The sequence below is a fragment of the Scyliorhinus torazame genome, chromosome 13 (assembly GCF_047496885.1).
Source record: "Scyliorhinus torazame isolate Kashiwa2021f chromosome 13, sScyTor2.1, whole genome shotgun sequence".
In the NCBI taxonomy this organism is placed as follows: domain Eukaryota; kingdom Metazoa; phylum Chordata; class Chondrichthyes; order Carcharhiniformes; family Scyliorhinidae; genus Scyliorhinus; species Scyliorhinus torazame.
The window spans coordinates 13,816,116-13,838,426 of NC_092719.1; the positions used below are offsets into that span (position 1 = coordinate 13,816,116).

General features: G+C 45.4%; 1 protein-coding gene across 16 annotated transcripts in view; it reads right to left on the minus strand.

Moving 5' to 3' along the window:
* The window catches only part of usp6nl (USP6 N-terminal like), a 373,327-nt gene that overhangs the window by 108,387 nt on the left and 242,629 nt on the right, over positions 1-22,311 (minus strand). For 14 of the 16 annotated variants that reach the window (XM_072471081.1, XM_072471079.1, XM_072471077.1 and 11 more), the window contains 3 exons: positions 7,411-7,493; positions 5,533-5,572; positions 3,606-3,686 (listed from right to left, as the gene is read on the minus strand). In XM_072471081.1, coding sequence (XP_072327182.1) covers positions 3,606-3,686; positions 5,533-5,572; positions 7,411-7,493 — 204 coding nt within the window. The remainder of the gene's footprint in view (positions 1-3,605; positions 3,687-5,532; positions 5,573-7,410; positions 7,494-22,311) is intronic. The other 2 variants (XM_072471086.1, XM_072471082.1) reach the window with 1 other exon arrangement.

The window sequence follows — 22,311 nt, forward strand, 5'->3', positions numbered from 1 at the left end:
CCACGGTATTTAAATGCATGTCCAGTTCAAATTGTATTCAACAGTAACCCTCGCCATTGATAGTGGAGGATTCTGCGATTGTAAAGCAATTGAATGTCATGGGGAGATGGTTAGATTATCTCTTATTGGAGATGGTCAGTGCCTGGCACTTGTGTGGTGCGAATGTTTCTTTCCACTTATCCCTAGTCTGAATATTGTTCAGATCCTGCTGCATAAAAGATATGAACTGCTGCAGTATCGAAGTCGTTGCAAGAAGGCATACGGCATGCTTGCCTTCATTGGCCGGGGCATTGAGTATAAGAATTAGCAAGTCATGTTGCAGCTGTATAGAACCTTAGTTAGGCCACACTTGGAGTATAGTGTTCAATTCTGGTCGCCACACTACCAGAAGGATGTGGAGGCTTTAGAGAGGGTGCAGAAGAGATTTACCAGGATGTTGCCTGGTATGGAGGGCATTAGCTATGAGGAGAGGTTGAATAAACTTGGTTTGTTCTCACTGGAACGAAGGAGGTTGAGGGGCGACCTGATAGAGGTCTACAAAATTATGAGGGGCATAGACAGAGTGGATAGTCAGAGGCTTTTCCCCGGGGTAGAGGGGTCAATTACTAGGGGGCATAGGTTTAAGGTGAGAGGGGCAAGGTTTAGAGTAGATGTACGAGGCAAGTTTTTTACGCAGAGGGTAGTGGGTGCCTGGAACTCGCTACCGGAGGAGGTGGTGGAAGCAGGGACGATAGTGACATTTAAGGGGCATCTTGACAAATACATGAATAGGATGGGAATAGAGGGATACGGACCCAGGTGTAGAAGATTGTAGTTTAGTCGGGCAGCATGGTCGGCACGGGCTTGGAGGGCCGAAGGGCCTGTTCCTGTGCTGTACACTTCTTTGTTCTTTGATGCTGAACATTGTGCATTCATCAGCAAACATCCCCACTTCTGACCTTATGAGGGAGTGAAGGTTATTAATGAAGCAGCTGGGCGGCATGGTGGCACAGTGGTTAGCACTGCTGCTTCACAGCTTTGAGGACCTGGCATTCGATTCTGGCTCCGGGTCACTGTCAGTGTGGAGTTTGCACATTCTCCCCGTGCCTGCGTGTGTCTCACCCCCACAACCCAAAGCTGTGCAGGGTAGGTGGATTGGCCATGCTAAATCATAGATTATCATAGAATTTACAGTGCAGAAGGAGGCCATTCAGCCCATCGAGTCTGCACCGGCTCTTGGAAAGAGCACCCTACCCAAGGTCAACACCTCCACCCTATCCCCATAACCCAGTAACCCCACCCAACACTAAGGGCAATTTTGGACACTAAGGGCAATTTATCATGGCCAATCCACCTAATCTGCACATCTTTGGACTGTGGGAGGAAACCGGAGCACCCGGAGGAAACCCACGCACACACGGGGCGAATGTGCAGACTCCGCACAGACAGTGACCCAAGCCGGAATCGAACCTGGGACCCTGGAGCTGTGAAGCAATTGTACTATCCACAATGCTACCGTGCTGCCCCTTACCTGAACTATGATACAACATTAAAAATGTCAACGGTCAGCATTCTGAAGTAGCATCTCCCAGGAGCATCCTGTGCTGAGTAAAACAAAAATGTTGTTGTGAGGTTGGATTTTCCATTCTCACAAGTGTGAAAATGGCACAAAGGAACTGACTGAACTCTGCACTTGAAATGAGTATTACCCTCTCCTCCTGTGAACCTGATTGGAGTCAGATTGTGCGGACGAAGCAGACTCCCCTTTCGCATTAAAGGTAAGTGAACGTGGTGTGCATTGTGAAGGCCAGCCGACGGAGGTCACCAAGGTTGGCCAGTTGACAAAAGTGGTTCCGGGAATATAAGTTTGAAAAACACTGATCTAAAAGATGCACTGCAGCATTTCCCCAAAGCTCCTTTGATAACACCTCCCAACCTGCAGCTCGACCTCCTAAAAGGACATGGGCAGCAGACACATGACCATGTGCAAGTTTCCCCCCCAAGCCACTGATTTGGAACTAAATCACAATTCCTTCACGGTCGCTGGGTTCATATCCTGGAACTACCTTGCTAACAGTACTATGGGTGTTCCTGCAACACATGGACTGCAGCGGTTCAAGATAACCTGCCACCCCATCTACATCCCAAGGGCAATTAAGGATGGGAAATAAATGCTGGCCTAACCTGTGATGCCACATCCCATGAACCAAGAAATTAAAAAAAACAAATTGTTGGAATTCGTATTTCTCCCTTAGACAATCTTGAGTTCAAGAATAGCAAAGTGAACTGGAAAGATTCAAAAAGATAGGAGAAAGGTGTTGCAGATCTAGCCAAATCAAAATGACATCCTGGGTGGGGAATTTAGAAAAAGGAGACAGCCTCAGGATAGATCATTTAGGGCTGAGATTAGGAAAAGCTTCTTCACTCAAAGTAGCAAACCCGTGGAATTCTCTTCCACAGAAGGCTGTGGTGACCTAGTCACTGAATGTATTCAAGAAAGAAACAGATGTCTTTTAGATTTTATTGGCATCAAAGGGTATGGGAAGAAAGTGAGAATATGGCATTGAGATTGAGAATCAACCATGATCATACTGAAAGGTGGAGCAGGCTCAAAAGGCCGGTCTGAAAGTTTCTGAAGCTGGTCTGAAAGAAAAGCTTCAGACTCTACTTCATACTGTCATGTATTTTATCTTGAGACAATTTTCTCCTGTTACGTTGCATAAAATGTACAACTCTCCCATCTCCCCATTATTCTCCCCAAGTTCAGCTTTTCATAAAAATGACCTCTTGCTCCCTCAGCTCCAATCTCATTAAAACCTTGAGAAACTAACTTCCCTTCCTAACTTCTATTTTAGTGCATCTAGCAAATGATTCCGAAAAACATACTGCACTTGAGCTTTCCTAACTGTCATCATCACCATGGTCAATCTACCTCTCGCTCTCCCCACTGCCCCCCCCCCCCCACCGCCCTTGATTATTATAAAATCAAGGTTACTCTGAAGGTGAATTATTATGGCTTCTTGTACAAACTTGCATTTGGCATGTTTTTTGATCTTTTCCTCAAAGGGCATAAAACCGTTTATTCTCTTTGAGCAAAGGTTCTCCCTCAGACCACACATTCTGCAGTCATGGGCTGGTCACAATTATGGTAAACAATACAAACCCAAGGGAAGCAGTATATTGACCAAAACTGATCACTGCAATTGAGCGGAGGTGTGACCTTGGCTGCCATTTCCATCTTCGCACTATTTTGTCAGCTTCCTTCAGCCCGTCTCCCAATATCTTTGCTGTGATTATAAATTGGGTTTAAACGCGAGATTTCCAAATGTACCTACTGCAATATGCAGCACCACCATGTTGCCAGAGTAAAATGTAATTAGGTGTACCGTCAAAATAGAGCACTTTTGCATTTTACAAATTGAGAATAAATACATTTGAATATGGAGTTGACCTTCCGAGATCAATTAATAACTTGGTGCACATGCACCGTTGCAAACATTATCTAAATATTTAATGTTATTTACTATTAAAATATCCAACAGCTTTGAATTAAGCAGCATTAGGGTGGAAATTGCATTTCTATGTAAAGTGAAAGCTGGTGAAATGAATTAGCAGGGCAGATTTACCTTTTCACTGTTCTTGTATTTGTCCCAGCTTTTCAACATTTTTAGCCATTTTCCCCTTCTTTCAATCTCAATTTGCTTTAGCTGTTAACACAAGTCAACAATTCATTACAGTGGGTATTTTAATGTGAATACAAGGTGTTTTGAATATAAAACAGGTTGTTAGCTGCCATTATTGGGTTACAGGGATAGGGTGGAAGTGAGGGCTTAAATGGGTCGGTGCAGACTCGATGGGCCGAATGGCCTCCTTCTGCACTGTATGTTCTAAAATGTTACAAATAACATGATATAAACAATAATATAGTTGCTTCCCACATTTGTTAAAGATGATTTCCAATGCAACTGATAACAATAAGTCTTTCAAATAAAATTGAAGTGATTTTTCACAAGCTAGTCAACAGTTTGATTTTCTACACTTAATACTGGATTGCTAAAGATTGGGCAGTGTCTGAGTTACTATCCCAAGAGTAAACTGAAATTATAGAAATGGTGAGAAAATCACCTGTAATTTCCAACTTTGCAGAGCTACTGGCAAATTTCAAGGGAGGTTGTAGAACCCGGTGAATTAACCTCCAATTTCAGAATCCTGGATACACAATGGATGATGACCATTCTAGTTTCCCCTTTTTTTTCATTCTAAATTTTTCCAATTAAGGGGAAACTTAGCATGATCAATTCACCTACCCTGCACATCTTTTGAGTTGTGTGGGTGAGACCCATGTAGACACGAGGCGAATGTGAATATTTGCCTCGATGTGAGATGACCATCAATCTTTTTAATCAGCACATCCATTGGAGCTTAACCACTTCCTACCAATTTCCCCCACTTCCTTCCCCTATAATTTGGCATCATATCAACAACTTCAAACAACTCCTAATCCTACCCTGCTCAGCTTCCATTGGAAACCTCATCTGTCTCTTTGTCAACTCCACCAATGTTCATTCACCTGGCTGGTCTCCCATTCGTCCCACTTTATAAACTTCAGTGCATCCAAACCTGATCACTTCATAAATCATTAAACCATTTTACTATTGTATTTCCAAGGTTCTATTTAACCAGTATAACTAAATAATTTTCAGAACTGTCGATTACAAGGCCTTGAACTTTATGATCTGAATTCAAACGGTTAGCACTGCTGCCTCACAGCTCCAAGGACCCAAGTTCAATTCCGGCCTCGGGTGACTGTGTGGAGTTTGCATTTTCTCCCAGTGTCTGCATGGGTTTCCTCTGGGTGCTCCGGTTTCCTCCCACAGTCCAAAGATGTGCAGGTTAAGTGGATTGGCCATGTTAAATTGCCCCTTAGTGTCCAACGGTTAGGTGGGGTTACTGAGTTTTGGGGATAGGGTGGAGATGTGGGCTTATGTAGGGTGCTCTTTCCAAGGTGCGGACTCAATGGGCCGAATGGCCTACTCCAGCATTGTCAATTCTATGATACTAAGCCAAAAAATGTGTGCAAATGAGAAAGCCCTCAGCAGAGAACAGAATATTCAATGCAAGAATTCACTTTAATATTTTCGTCAACTAGTCTGAGTCCTATTAGCAAATTTTGATAATTGAGCCATTTATAACTGATATTTTGTCAATTAGCTTACTAATCAAAATAACTTAATGATACGTTCTTTAAATCTTTCAGTATGTGGCAGAAACCGAATTCCATACAGCACCACAAATGGATGCAAACAATACATGATTTGTCTAGTGACTGTTTTGTCACAACATCATATATACAAGGAGGAGTCATTTACTGTTCAAAATTCTAGACATCCTATTTCCAATTTGTTCAAATTTCAAAAACTTGCCAACTCTGTCAATTAAATATCATCGGAACAACACTCTGCCATTTCACTATCCAATTGGTTTTTAAAAATCCTTCCAGCAAAATGGTTACTGCACTACAGCACATAAATGGGGTGACAGCTTTTTACTTACCCTTTCTTCGACCGCATCAGGCATTGGTAGTTCCTCAGCACTGTTAACGAAAGCAAAAGAGCTTCAATAATCATATTTGCAACACATCTTTCACTACTGTAAACAAAATCATGTGCACCTTTTGAACTGCACTAACATTTCAAAATACCCTGAATTTAAAATACTTTTCGAAATTAAGTATCATTATTGAAGAGGCAAAAGTCTTGGTCCACTAAGCTGTCACTTGCATCACAAGCATTCTACATAGTCCACAAAATGTATTACTGTTGTTCTATTTGATGTCACTTCTGCAACAGGGCAACATAAACAGGATTGCCTTACTTTGAAGAAAACAAATTGCAATGGCAGGATATCAAATCACATTTCAACTGAAATGTAATAGTCCCACATTTTGATTTTTTTTTTTTTTTAATTATGTCACCAACACATAGCAATGAGCCAAAAACCAAAATCTGTACAACTTAAACTTCCATTCAGGTCTGTCAGTGACATTGTGGAGAAACAAAAAGATAGAGACATATGTTATACTGTGCAAGTTTCAAATAGAAAAAAATGTATAAGAGGAGGAGTAAAAATATTCTTTGGAAAAGTCATCGTCAACATCTTCAACCGTTTGTGAATTCAACAGTTCTATCAGCATCTGGTTTTCAGAGATAGCATTTATCTTTTTTTGACCTCCATTTTTCTTTTTTGTACAAAGACAGGAAACCAGATTTAAACCACAGTACATATGAAAGTATATCTGAACACACTAGAAAGGAAGTAACACATCAATCTCATCTCACCCTGAAATGCATCATTGCCTTTGAGCATAAAGAATCTCTGCTCAATTTATAAAATGTAAAGGTGACAGTTCTGGTCCATTTCTCCAAGTGTTTTAGTTATCAGATTGTGTTATCATGAATTAAATGATTTTGCTAGAAATTATTTAACACTAGTTTTCCACTGTATGACATCGTTCTTTTTATTATACAGCCACAGCTTGTTATTCTCTTGGACACAACAACTTTTTTCGGTTTATTTTGTGCTAATATTCATATGGTAATAGAGTAGGAGGAACAGTAACAGAACACCTCTGTGGAAAAATTCATTTGAGAACAAAGAGACAAGTGAGAGATGATGGTCAGTTATTTCAGCTCTTTTCAATATCTTTAAACCGGCAAAATTATGAGCTTTAAAGACTTATTTGCCCCAAAACATATTGTAGCGTCATTTCACTGGTAAAGAAATATCAATCCCAGCATATTTAAAACATGTGTTTTATTTCACATGGATTGGAAACACTAATTAATTGTCAGCAGAAAATACTTGAGGCATCCTATTTCTTCATTAACAAGAAAGATAAATCAGGAGATTCTGTTTTATTCAAGAACTATCCCAGGTTACACTCAAAAGTACTACCTTCAAAGCATCAACTTTACCAGCTCAGTGGCCACCTGCAATCAGACCTAATTTCTTGTCAGGATTCCTCCAACACATCTCTAATCAGGCGCATGGAATACGTGCAAGTTTCTGTGTGTGCACACGTGTCTTGGAGCAATTCCAAACCATTCTGAAAAATGACCAGAGATGACCAATATTCTGAAAAGTCATGCACACAGAATGGTTTTCCAAATCCCATTCAAGGTTCTCTGCTGTGCTTTATTCCTTCAGTTCCAAAGTAACTGCCCCAGGAGGATAGGTCAGGTCAATTAAGTCTTAAACTAATTTGCAGAGAATGAGCCCCAATACCATGGACAGCACAAAATATTAGAAAACCTATATCTTTAAAGATGAAGAATATAAAATGGGACGCTGTGGGCAACCAATTAATAACAGTAAATGCATGGCATTGGGAGGTGAGGGGGGGAGCAAGTCTGAAAATGAATAGAGCCTTACTGTAGAAAACCAAACCGATCAGTGATTTTATAAATATGGAAGTCTGCATCTTCCCATGGATCAATCTTTGCTCCTTCCCGTCCCTGAAATAAATGAAAAGACATGGTAATCAATAAAGTGGTTTAGTTTTGATGCAATCAATTTTGTGCTGAGAAAGCCAGCTGCTTCTTATAATGCATCTATTAATTTATTGCAAATTTAACTTCGTACCAAAACCAAGGTCTTTTTCTCTTCAATTCTCTTGTGATTCAAAAGATAAGTGGGCCACAAATGGCACATGTCCCTGTTTTAACATTTTACATATGAAAGGAGGACAAAAAATGATGAGCTACAGTTTAGCTCAGCCCTAAATCTATGCCAAATAAAATCTTCCAGTCTTCCCATTCCCAGTGTGGGCTACTGACCTCTGCTAGAAGTATGCATGTGTTAGCACAAAGGTAAAAGAGCAGAACAGTGCTTGGTGCTGTGGAACTACAGTACTTTGTGGCACAAGAAACCATTCAGCCAATTGCACCTTTGTCTTTTTTTTTGCTAGGGCAATCCAAATAGTCTGACTTTCTTCCCAAAACATACATCTTCCTTGACTTTAAACAGGGGAAGTGATGGCACAGTGCTAATGTCACCAGACTAGCAACCCAGTGACCCAGACAAATGCTCTGGGAACACAGTTTTAAATCTAACCAAATAAACCTGAACTTAAAGAGCTAGTCTTGCTAATAGTGACCGTGAAACCATGAGCGATTGTCATAAAAATCCATCCGGTTCACTATTGCCGTTTTGGGAAGGAAAACCGCTCTGTATGCAACTCCAGGTCCATAGCCATGTGATTGACTCTGAGCTGCCCAGGTGGACTGGGAACCAAGAAGAAAGAACCTACTTGGCATCGCCCTCAAATCTATCTATTACAGATGCACCTGTCCATGACAGTATTTGTCGGAGTGACGACTGCACAATCCTTGTGGACAACTGCACAGTCACTGTGCTAAATAGGAGAGATTTTGATCAGATCTAGCAACCATGCCAAGTATATCCCCACTCCACCATTACCATCACATCAGGGCAACCCTGGATCAATGAAGAGTGAAGGAATGCAAGACAGGGGCAGCACCAAGCATACTTAAAAATAACATGTCAACCTGGCTAATTCCAAAGGATCAATGTTTTCATTTTACCAAGTGATATGACTTCAAGATTCACAAAGATTGCTATCTCATCCAAGGGACAAATCGATCTTTTTAATACCATTTTCAAAAGCACACTTACTCAAGTGGATCCAATCAGCACCTGAAAATATTTGCCACGTTTGCTTGGGTGGAAAATATGACAATCTATTCGACTACATTGTTCTAAAATGTAATTTAACTTCCCAAGAAATATCTTCACAAATTATCCATAGAATGTACTTTTGTGATCTTTAACCTGAATAAAGTCTTCACTTAAATATATTGTAACCTCAAATTGCACAAGAGGCCCCGAGTTGACTTTGGTACAGCTGTCCAAATAATTCCACTCATAGAATTTACAGTGCAGGAGGCCATTTGGCCCATCGAGTTTGCACCGGCCCTTGGAACGAGCACCCTACACCCACGCCTCCACCCTATCTCTGTATCGCAGTAACCCCACCCAACCTTTTTGGACACTAACGGCAATTTATCATGGCCCATCCACCTAACCTGCACATCTTTGGACTGTGGGAGGAAATCGGAGTACCCAGAAGAAATCCATGCAGACACGAAGAGAACGTGCAGACTCCACACAGACAGTGACCCAAGCCGGAATCGAACCTGGGGCACTGGAGCAGTGAAGCTGCTGTGCTAACCACTGTGCTACCGTGCTGCCCATTCTTATGGTGTTCTTTCACCATAACAACATAAATTATTCCTTCAGGTATTCAATTTATTTTTGAAAGTTGCTGGTAAAATTGCTTCCTTCACTGCTTCAATTGTCTCTTCAGATCATGACCTGGTATGACCTGGTATGAAAAAGGTGTTTCCTTATGCTGTCTCTGGCAATCACTGTAAATCGGTGTCCTTTGATTTTGGAACTTCTGCCATTGGAAACTTTATCAAAACATCATGATCTTGAACACCTCTATTGAATCTCCTCTCCACTTAATATTCTTTTTTTTAAATCATTTTCATTGGTTGGCATTTCATAGTTAAATTGCCAAGAACATTAAACAGTAACAAAGAGATTTTGACAAAGTGTGTGTGTGTGTGTGTGTGTGTGTATATATATATATATATTATGTAGTGGGTGTATAAGTATTATTGTTGGGAGACTGGTTTTGGCATCGCCAACCTCGGCCACTCCCTCTGTGCCGTTCCAATGCTGTGTGCATCGTCACCTGGTATTAACATACCAGGAGTGTGAATTTGGTGCCACCTGGGCATATTTCTGGATAGACCGTACACCTGTGTATGTATTTAACGTTTATTCCCTCTGGCTGCCCTGCCTTATTTGCATTGCGCCTGGTTGTTATTCCCTGTCCCCCCTCCCCACCCTTTATTCCCCCCTCCTCCCCATTTCTTTGCCAGTAATAATAATCTTTATTAGTGTCACAAGTACGCATACATTAACACTGCAATGAAGTTACTGTGAAAAGCCCCTAGTCGCCACATTCCGGCACCTGTTTGGGTACACCAAGAGAGAGTTCAGAATGTCCAATTCACCTAACAAGCACGTCTTTTGGGACTTGTGGGAGGAAACCAGAGCACCCGGAGGAAACCCTTGCTGACATGGGGAGAACATGGAGATGTCACAGAGACAGTGACCCAAGTCGGGAATCAAACTCGGGTCCCTGGCGCGGTGAAGCAGCAGTGCTAACCCCTTGTGCTACCATGCCAGCCAGTTCGAGCTTCCTCCCCTTCCCCTTTGGTTGCCAGCAGAGATGCAAAGGTTAGGGCGCTTGCCCCTCTCCCCATTAACAATTCTGGTTGTTCCGAGATCATCTCGAGACCACCACGAGTGGGCACGGCTCCATCCTCACTCCCACAACCCTGGGCATGGCCTTAGAGGAGGCAGTCCAGTAAATGATCAGTCTGGGACAGGACCAGAACATTTGGGGGGGGGGGGTTTGACTGGGCCTCCTTTGCACCATTCACATTTATCCTCCACCTCTGGAAATAACCGACTCATGCGTGTTTGTCAGGTGAGCCCTGTGCACTCAGCTATGTTACGTTCAGTCGTGCACATGAGGAAATGAAGTTCACCCTGTGCAGTGCTTCACTCCAGAGTCCTACCCCTCCGAACCTTTTTGGTCACGAAGGGCAATTTATCATAGCCAATCCATCTAACCTGCACTTCCTTGGACTGTGGGAGGAAACCGGAGCACCAGGAGGAAACCCACACAGACACGGGGAGAATGTGCAGACTCCGCACAGACAGTGACCCAGTGGGGAATTGAACCTGGGACCCTGGTGCTGTGAAGCCACATTGATATCCACTTGTGCTACCGTACTGCCCAACTAATCTGCCATCGATGTATAGGTCCCCGACTGTCAGGCCCCTCCTGGTTCCACCGTTTAAAGGTGGCATCTAGTGTCACCAGGGGAATTTATGGTTCTTCCAGATGACTGCCGTGATATACATTGCTCTCAGTCTGAAGTGGTGCCTGAACTGGTTCCACGTCGTTCTCAACGTGGCCACCACCACTAGGCTCCTTGAGTATTTGTCTGGCAGGAATGGGAGTGGGGCAGTGGCCAGCATCCGGAGGGATGCTCCCATGCAGGAACCCTCCTTTCGTTTGTACTCATTCCACTCCCAGCTCTTCGACCCAGCGCCGTACACACTCTCTGCGGTGGCTGCCTGATGGTAGAATTGCAGGTTTGGACGGCCCTCGCCCCACAAACACCATGATTTGACCAGTTTAGTGATCAGAAGGGATTTGAATAGGAAGAGGAATCTGGGAACAGTTCATCTTGATCATCTGCACTCTCCCTGCCAGGGAGTGAGTCCCAGCTCTGTCGGTCTCTCTTTACTTACTCCATCAGACTTGGCAGGTTCCATTCATGGATCAGTTTCCAGTCGTGGGCTAATTGGATCCCCAGGTATCGGAATTTGATTTGGGCCAGCTTCTTATGTCTCTATTAATAAAGCCAAGGATTTTATATATTTTTATAACAATCTTCTCAACTTGCCTTGCCACCTATGTGCACTCCCAGATCTTAATGCCCTTTACATTGTAGCATTTAATACAGTACATGTGGGATGGAATTCTCCGGCCATTGGGATTCCCTGTTCCCACCGGCAGCGCACCCCGGCAGCATGGGGTGGTTTCAGTGGGAAATCCCATTGACAAGTGGCGGGTAAGAGAGAATCCCGCCCCCGGTGAATGGCACGCCGCCAAGAAACGTGGCTGGGGGACCAGAGGATCCACCCCATGTCCCTTTTCATTTTTCCATCATCTTTTTTTCACTGTCAAACTTGTATACAATTTTGAATTTTGTTTCGTTCATTACATTTGAAATTATATGTTGTATATAATCGGTGACCTTTGATCGAATATACATATATTTTTTTTTTTAAACGCATTTTATTCAAACTTGTATCAAAGTAGGTTACAGCAAATAAACACCCCGGGAAACATTCTTCCCAACAATCAACTATACAGTTTGTACAGATTTTCCTCCTTTATCACCCCCCCCCCCCCCCCCCCCCGCCCCGTGACAAACAGCTCCTCAAACACGGTCACAAACATCCCCCACCTTTTCTCGAACTCCCCTGCTGAGCCCCTTAACTCATACTTTATCTTTTCTAACCGCAGGAAGTCCTACAGGTCACTCAACCATGCTGCTACCTCCGGTGGCGATGCCGACCGCCACTCCAGTAAAATTTGTCGCCGTGCAATCAGAGAGGAGAAGGCCATGGCATCGGCCTTCCTCCTATCCATGAGCTCCGGCTTCTCTGTAACCCCAAACATCGCCACCAAAGGGTCCGGGTCCACTCCCTCCTCCACTATGCTGGCTAAGGCCACGAACACTCCCGCCCAGAATCTTCCCAATTTTTCACAACCCCAAAACATGTGCGCATGATTTGCTGGCCCCTGCCCACACCTCTCACACTTATCTGCTACCCCCTGAAAGAAACCACTCATTCTCGCCCGAGTCATATGCACCCTGTGCACCACCGTAAACTGTATTAGGCTCACCCTTGTACAAGAGGAGGTCCCGTTTACCCTTCACAGTGCCTAACTCCATACTCCCCAATTGATCTCCATTCCCAACTCCGCTTCCCATTTCTCCCTGATCTTCACCACCGGCTCGCCTCCCTGCCCCCCAGCCACTTATATATATCCCCAATTCTTCCCTCCCTTCCACATCCGGAAGCAGCAGTCGCTCCAGCAGGGTGTATCCCGGCAATCTAGGGAACCCCTTCCAGACATTTCGTGCAAAGTCCCTAACCTGTAGATACCTGAAGTCACTACCCCTCGGTAGCTCTACCCTCTCCCTTAGCTCCTCCAGACTGGCGAACCCTTCCTCCAAATACAAATCCCTCACCTTGACAAGCCCCACTTCCCTCCGCCTCCTGTATACACTATCCATCCACCCCGGCTCAAACTCATGATTCTCGTACAGCGGCGTTAGCACCGACAGTTTTCTTTGACTGAACACTGGTTTGCTACTTTTCCTTCACTAATGTGGAACTGGTCCTGGTGCAAGTTCCAAGGCTGAAGTATACAGAGTTGGGAGCAACCGATATTTTTTGCAATCATATCAATGAGTAAGACATTTAGTGCAATGCTACTGAGATGCACTTTTTTCAAACCCTGCATGAGAAGCAAACAATTCAGAAGCCTATTTTCACCATTTGGCAAGAGTACTGGTGCATGGAGCACATCAGTATTTTGATTGCAAACAAAGATATTTCCTGAATTAAATCCAATTTTGTAGGACTGCTATTAATGGTCCCTTGTGAATCACAAGGTCACATTAACTTTCAACATGCCTGAGAGGTAAATAACACAATTGTCAGCCTTTTCTTTCAAACATTGAGAAAGTTTGTTCAGTGTAAGATTATAAAAAGAATAGACTGATTGCAGTACTGTTGGAAGTTTCCTTGAGGTACATCATATTATTCTTCACAATTCTAGTCAGTGATGCAAAGACCATAACAATGCTAGCGCTTTTGCTGGGAAACGTAGGACAAAGTACTTTTAAAGCTCATGGTTGTCACTCAAGAGACACTCTCAGAATGTTGTTGTGGTAAAGATTGCAAAACTGGCAGCATGTTCCATCATTACTCCATTAAAACTGACAGCAACTTAAGAGTCCACATGTGTGTGGAAAAACGTCTAATTTCAAAACTTGTCAGTGACTCTTGCCCTTCTCCATATGGTGGCGGCTCTGTAGAGTTTCCCACAGACTGCAAATGCCACTGATCTAGCAATTGAACAAAAACTTCCAATTTGCACTGTAAAAACCCATGAAAAGGTTATGCCTTTTGACCTGGATTTTTAATGGTATACTAACTTGGAAATTTAATGCTAAACACCTTCACTAGCCCCATGTTTGTGGATTGTCAAAAGATCTTCATAATGATAAAAACTAAATTCTAACAAAATCTTTATTTTTTAATCTTTTCTTCGGTTTCCACCTTAATCCAATCAATCATTTAATTCACTGTCTGAAAATGTAAATCAAAACTGAAGGATATTAAGTGTTTATCACTTCATGGTTTCCAGTGTATAAATATTTCAACTTGATTGGTTCCTTACCTACAGAATGGTTACTGAACACAAGGCGGCATTCCGGCTTTGTTTTTTTTTAATAAATATTTTATTGAAAATTTTTGGTCAACCAACACAATACATTGTGCATCCTTTACACAATATTATAACAACATAAATAACAATGACCTATTTTATAAACAAAAAATGAATAAATAATAAATAACAAAAATGAAAATTAACCCTAATTGGCAACTGCTTTATCACAAGTAACACTCTCCAAAAATATAATTTAACAGTCCAATATATAATTATCTGTCGCAACGACCTATACATATTATACAGTATATATTAACAACCCTGAGAGTCCTTCTGGTTCCTCCTCCCCTCCCCCCACCCCCCCCCCCCCCCGATCCTGGGCTGCTGCTGCTGCCTTCTTTTTTCCATTCCATCTATCTTTCTGCGAGGTATTCGACGAACGGTTGCCACCGCCTGGTGAACCCTTGAGCCGACCCCCTTAGAACGAACTTAATCCGCTCTAGCTTTATAAACCCTGCCATGTCATTTATCCAGGTCTCCACCCCCGGGGGCTTGGCTTCTTTCCACATTAACAATATCCTGCGCCGGGCTACTAGGGACGCAAAGGCCAAAACATCGGCCTCTCTCGCCTCCTGCACTCCCGTCTCTTGTGCAACCCCAAATATAGCCAACCCCCAGCTTGGTTCGACCCGGACCCCCACTACTTTTGAAAGCACCTTTGTCACCCCCATCCAAAACCCCTGTAGTGTCGGGCATGACCAAAACATATGGGTATGATTCGCTGGGCTTCTCGGGCACCTCGCACACCTATCCTCCACCCCAAAAAATTTACTGAGCCGTGCTCCAGTCATATGCGCCCTGTGTAATACCTTAAGCTGAATCAGGCTTAGCCTGGCACACGAGGACGACGAGTTTACCCTGCTTAGGGCATCTGCCCACAGCCCCTCCTCGATCTCCTCCCCAGCTCTTCTTCCCATTTCAGTTCATCTACCATAGTCTCCCCTTCGTCCCTCATTTCCCTATATATATCTGACACCTTACCATCCCCCACCCATGTCTTTGAGATCACTCTGTCCTGCACCTCTTGTGTCGGGAGCTGCGGGAATTCCCTCACCTGTTGCCTCGCAAAAACCCTCAGTTGCATATACCTGAATGCATTCCCTTGGGGCAACCCATATTTCTCGGTCAGCGCTCCCAGACTCGCGAACTTCCCATCCACAAACAGATCTTTCAGTTGCGTTATTCCTGCTCTTTGCCACATTCCATATCCCCCATCCATTCCCCCCGGGGCAAACCTATGGTTGTTTCTTATCGGGGACCCCCCCCAAGGCTCCAGTCTTTCCCCTATGCCGTCTCCACTGTCCCCAAATCTTCAGTGTAGCCACCACCACCGGGCTTGTGGTGTAGTTCCTCGGTGAGAACGGCAATGGGGCTGTCACCATAGCCTGTAGGCTAGTCCCCCTACAGGACGCCCTCTCTAATCTCTTCCACGCCGCTCCCTCCTCCTCTCCCATCCACTTACTCACCATTGAAATATTAGCGGCCCAATAATACTCACTTAGGCTCGGTAGTGCCAGCCCCCCCTATCCCTGCTACGCTGTAAGAATCCCTTCCTCACTCTCGGGGTCTTCCCGGCCCACACAAAACCCATGATGCTCTTTTCAATCCTTTTAAAAAAAGCCTTCGTGATCACCATCGGGAGGCACTGAAACACAAAGAGGAATCTCGGGAGGACCACCATCTTAACCGCCTGCATCCCTGCCATTGACAGGGATACCATATCCCATCTCTTAAAATCCTCCTCCATTTGTTCCACTAACCGCGTTAAATTTAACCTATGCAATGTGCCCCAATTCTTGGCTATCTGGATCCCCAGGTAACGAAAGTCCCCTGTTACCTTCCTCAACGGTAGGGCCTCTATTTCTCTACTCTGCTCCCCTGGAAGCACCACAAACAACTCACTTTTCCCCATGTTCAATTTATACCCTGAAAAATCCCCAAACTCCAAGTATCCGCATTATTTCTGGCATCCCCTCCGCCGGGTCTGCCACGTATAGTAGCAAATCGTCCGCATACAAAGATACCCGGTGTTCTTCTCCTCCTCTAAGTACTCCCCTCCACTTCTTGGAACCCCTCAACGCTATCGCCAGGGGCTCAATCGCCAGTGCAAACAATAATGGGGACAGAGGGCATCCCTGCCTTGTCCCTCTATGGAGCCGAAAATATGCAGATCCCCGTCCATTCGTGACCACGCTCGCCATCGGGGCCCAATACAACAGCTGCACCCATCTAACATACCCCTCTCCAAAACCAAATCTCCTCAACACCTCCCACAAATAATCCCACTCCACTCTATCAAATGCTTTCTCGGCATCCATCGCCACTACTATCTCCGTTTCCCCCTCTGGTGGGGGCATCATCATTACCCCTAACAGCCTCCGTATATTCGTGTTCAGCTGTCTCCCCTTCACAAACCCAGTTTGGTCCTCGTGGACCACCCCCGGGACACATTCCTCTATTCTCATTGCCATTACCTTGGCCAGGACCTTGGCATCTACATTTAGGAGGGAAATAGGTCTATAGGACCCGCATTGTAGCGGGTCCTTTTCCTTCTTTAAGAGAAGCGATATCGTTGCTTCAGACATAGTCGGGGGCAGTTGTCCCCTTTCCTTTGCCTCATTAAAGGTCCTCGTCAATACCGGGGCGAGCAAGTCCACATATTTTCGATAGAATTCGACTGGGAATCCATCCGGTCCCGGGGCCTTTCCCGCCTGCATGCTCCTAATTCCTTTCACCACTTCTTCTACCTCGATCTGTGCTCCCAGTCCCACCCTTTCCTGCTCTTCCACCTTGGGAAATTCCAGCCGATCCAAGAAGCCCATCATTCTCTCCCTCCCATCCGGGGGTTGAGCTTCATATAATTTTTTATAAAATGTCTTGAACACTACATTCACTCTCTCCGCTCCCCGCTCCATCTCTCCTTCCTCATCCCTCACTCCCCCTATTTCCCTCGCTGCTCCCCTTTTCCTCAATTGGTGTGCCAGCAACCTGCTCGCCTTCTCCCCATATTCGTACTGTACACCCTGTGCCTTCCTCCATTGTGCCTCTGCAGTGCCCGTAGTCAGCAAGTCAAATTCTACATGTAGCCTTTGCCTTTCCCTGTACAGTCCCTCCTCCGGTGCTTCCGCATATTGTCTGTCCACCCTCAAAAGTTCTTGCAGCAACCGCTCCCGTTCCTTACTCTCCTGCTTCCCTTTATGTGCCCTTATTGATATCAGCTCCCCTCTAACCACCGCCTTCAACGCCTCCCAGACCACTCCCACCTGGACCTCCCAATTATCATTGAGTTCCAAGTACTTTTCAATGCACCCCCTCACCCTTAGACACACCCCCTCATCTGCCATTAGTCCCATGTCCATTCTCCAGGGTGGGCGCCCTCCTGTTTCCTCCCCTATCTCCAAGTCTACCCAGTGTGGAGCGTGATCCGAAATGGCTATAGCCGTATACTCCGTTCCCCTCACCTTCGGGATCAACGCCCTTCCCAGCACAAAAAAGTCTATTCGCGAGTAGACTTTATGGACATAGGAGAAAAACGAGAACTCCTTACTCCTAGGTCTGCTAAATCTCCACAGGTCTACACCTCCCATCTGCTCCATAAAATCTTTAAGTACCTTGGCTGCTGCCGGCCTCCTTCCAGTCCTGGACTTCGACCTATCCAGCCCTGGTTCCAACACCGTATTAAAATCTCCCCCCATTATCAGCTTTCCCATCTCTAGGTCCGGAATGCGTCCTAGCATCCGCCTCATAAAATTGGCATCATCCCAGTTCGGGGCATATACGTTTACCAAAACCACCGTCTCCCCCTGTAGTTTGCCACTCACCATCACTTATCTGCCCCCGTTATCCGCCACTATAGTCTTTGCCTCGAACATTACCCGCTTCCCCACTAATATAGCCACCCCCCTGTTTTTCGCATCTAGCCCCGAATAGAACACCTGCCCCACCCATCCTTTGCGTAGCCTAACCTGGTCTATCAGTTTCAGGTGCGTTTCCTGTAACATAACCACATCTGCCTTAAGTTTCTTAAGGTGTGCGAGTACCCGTGCCCCCTTTATCGGCCCGTTCAGCCCTCTCACGTTCCACGTGATCAGCCGGGTTGGGGGGCTTCCTACCCCCCCCCCCCCTTGTCGATTAGCCATCACCTTTTTCCAGCTCCTCACCCGGTTCCCACGCAGCTGTATCTCCCCCAGGCGGTGCCCCCCCCGCCCATCCCCTCCCATACCAGCAACCCAGTAATTCCCCCCTCCCACCCCCCCCGCTAGCGTAATTACTCCCCCCATGTTGCTCCCAGAAGTCAGCAAACTCTGGCCAACCTCGGCTTCCCCCCGTGACCTCGGCTCGCACCGTGCGACGCCCCCTCCTTCCTGCTTCTCTATTCCCGCCATGATTATCATAGCGCGGGAACCAAGCCCGTGCTTCTCCCTTGGCCCCGCCCCCAATGGCCAACGCCCCATCTCCTCCACCTCCCCTCCTCCCCCCATCACCACCTGTGGAAGAGAGAAAAGTTACCACATCGCAGGATTAGTACATAAAACTCCTCTTTCCCCCCTTTTTAACCCCCCTCTTTGCCCCCCACATTCGCCCCACCACTTTGTTCAAACGTTCTTTTTAATAACCCGCTCATTCCAGTTTTTCTTCCACAATAAAAGTCCACGCTTCATCCGCCGTCTCAAAGTAGTGGTGCCTCCCTCGATATGTGACCCACAGTCTTGCCGGTTGCAGCATTCCAAATTTTATCTTCTTTTTATGAAGCACCGCCTTGGCCCGATTAAAGCTCGCCCTCCTTCTCGCCACCTCCGCACTCCAGTCTTGATAAACGCGGATCACCGCGTTCTCCCATTTACTGCTCCGAGTTTTCTTTGCCCATCTAAGGACCATTTCTCTATCCTTAAAACGGAGGAATCTCACCACTATGGCTCTGGGAATTTCTCCTGCTCTCGGCCCTCGCGCCATCACTCGGTATGCTCCCTCCACCTCCAACGGACCCGCCGGGGCCTCCGCTCCCATTAACGAGTGCAGCATCGTGCTCACATATGCCCCGACGTCTGCTCCCTCCACACCTTCAGGAAGACCAAGAATCCTCAGGTTGTTCCTCCTTGCGTTGTTCTCCAGTGCCTCCAACCTTTCCACACATCGTTTCTGATGTGCCTCATGCGTCTCCGTCTTCACCACCAGGCCCTGTATGTCGTCCTCATTCTCGGCTGCCTTTGCCTTCACGACCCGAAGCTCCCGCTCCTGGGTCTTTTGTTCCTCCTTTAGCCCTTCGATCGCCTGTAGTATCGGGGCCAACAGCTATTTCTTCATTTCCTTTTTGAGCTCTTCCACACAGCATTTCAAGAACTCTTGTTGTTCAGGGCCCCATGTTAAACTGCCACCTTCCGACGCCATCTTGGTTTTTGCTTGCCTTCCTTGCCGCTGTTCTAAAGGATCCACTGCAATCCGGCCACTTTCTCCTCCTTTTTTCATCCGTATCCAGGGGGGATTCCCTTCTGGTTTACCGCACAGTGTTTTTAGCCGTCAAAATTGCCGTTGGGGCTCCTATCAAGAGCCCAAAAGTCCGTTTCACCGGGAGCTGCCGAAACGTGCGACTCAGCTGGTCATCGCCGCACCCGGATGTCCGCATTCCGGCTTTGTGACCAAGCATACTCTCTGCAAGAGCACCACAACAAAGGCCACATCCCTCCCTTTTCCCCTTAGCTTTGCAAATTGTTTCCTCTTCAGATAATTACCCAACTCCCTTGTGAAAGCCTTGATCGAATCTGACTCGGCCACATTCTGATGCAGCATTCCAGATCCGAACCACTGACTGCAAAAAAAGGTTTTGCCCATTTTGACTTGGGTTCTTTTGCCATTCACACTAAATCTGTAGCTTCTAGTTCTTGATTTCTCTACCAACAGAAACACATTCTCAGGGTGGCCAATCATCCAGCTTTGTACTGGACACTCAACCAGCCTCAGCGGATAAATGTCAGTCACGAAATCATTGAGGAGAATCAAAGGCATAGCGTCTCTCAACTTGGCCCTGTCTAATGCTCTGGGGACCCATGGTAGTTGATGGAATTTAAATTAAAATAATAAACCTGGAATGAAAAGCCAGTCTCGGTTATGGGGACTATAAAACCCTTGTCGGTTGTTGTTTTTTAAAAATAAATTTAGAGTACCCAATTCATTTTTTCCAATTAAGGGGCAATTTAGCGTGGCCAATCTACCTATCCTGCACATCTTTGGGTTGTGGGGGCGAAACCCACGCAAACATGGGGGCGAATGTGCAAACTCGACACGGACACTGACCCAGAGCCGGGATCGAACCTGGGACCTCAGCGCCGTGAGGCAGCAGTGCTAACCACTGTGCCGCTGTGCTGCCCTGTCGATTGTCATTTAATGGTTATGGTAGAGTGAGGAATATGACAGGCCACAAGGTTCCACATTATTCTAGCATACAATTCTGCTGTTGTTGATGGTCTCATGGATGTCTAGTTTTGAGTTTCTCAACCTGTTCAAAATCTATTTTCTATAGTACGATGGTACGGCAACATAACATGATACAGGGTACCGTCAATGTGATGGGACTTTGTCTCCACAAGGTACGTGCAATGGTTACTCCAATCATGGACAGATGCATCTGCGAAGGTAGAATGGTGAGGATGAGGTCAAAGAGGGTTTTCCCTCTTGTTGGTTCCCTCACCACGTGCCACAGATTGAGACGAGCAGCTGTGACCTTCAGGACTCCGTCAGCAGTGGTGCTACTTGTGGTGTTGGGTGCTCTGAGGTACAGACGAACCAACACGGTTGCGATTGGTACAACACAATTTTATTCCAACTAGTCATTTACACATCTGACTTGGTACTCAGCACGTGGTGAACGTGTGAGTGTCTTGTTAATCAGGTCCTGGCCTTGTCCTGTCTCCAGATGGACTGGCCAGCAGGTGCCGTGTTTCTTGTCTTATACTGTGTCTGCTCTTGTCTGTGATTGGTTGTCGTGTTGTGTGCGCTAATTGGTCTGTTGGTCTGTCTATCATTGTGTGTGTTGTGATGTGTGTTTGAATATCATGACACTACTCAGCTGTCGAAGCCGTTCATCCATCTACGATACAAGTCAAGAGTATGATGGAATACTCTCCACTTACCTGGGTGAGTGCAGTTCAAACATTCAAGAGGCTTGACACCATCCAGAACAAAGCAATCGCTTGTTTAGCATCCCATTCACCGCCTTCAACATCCACTCCCTCCACCATCAAAGCACAGCAGTTCAGGAAGGCAACTCACCATCACCTTCTCAAGGGATGGACAATAAATGCTGGGCTAGCCAGTAAAGGCGACATCCGAGAAAGAAACAAAAAGTTGGTGAGAGCCTGCGAGAAAAGGCCCCAAGTGACCTGTTGTGTATTATGATGCTGCTCTTAACATTTATGTCATGTTGACCTACCAGCATCATTGGTTAATACCAACGTGAATCATTCCAAATAATTAGGTCAGCAAATGCATACAATAAAAGATCCTAGCACTGTGCTCATCACATCCACACCCTGACACCACACCATTTACCAATTCGAAATGCCTAAAAGAAAGCCACTGTTCAAACCAGAATGGTTAAAAGGTCATTTCAGAGCAAGAAAAGGTATTGTGTATTCTGAACTGTGATATCAATATCAGCCACCAAGGAAAGGGAGATGCAAATCGCCATGTTTTGTCAGAAAAGTGCAAATTTAACATTCTAAATTGCAGGGAACATCTCCACTGAATTCTTCTTTTAAATCACTTGCATTGCATCCATGATGCTGAACTTTGTAAAGTCTTTGATTTGATTTATTGTCACATGTATTAGTATACAGTGATAAGTATTGTTTCTTGCATGCTATTCAGACAACACATACCGTACATAGGGAAGGAAGGAGAGGCTACAGAATGTAATGTTACAGTCATAGCTAGGGTGTAGAGAAAAGATCAACTTAAAACGAGGTAGGTCCATTCAAAAGTCTGATGGCAGTAGTGAAGAAGCTGCTCTTGAGTCGGTTGGTACGTGCCCTCAAACTTTTGTATCTTTTTTGTGACAGAAGAAGATGGAACAGAGTATGTCCGGGAGGGTGCGTGGGCTCCTTAATTAAGCTGGTTGCCTTTCCGAGGCAGTGGGAATT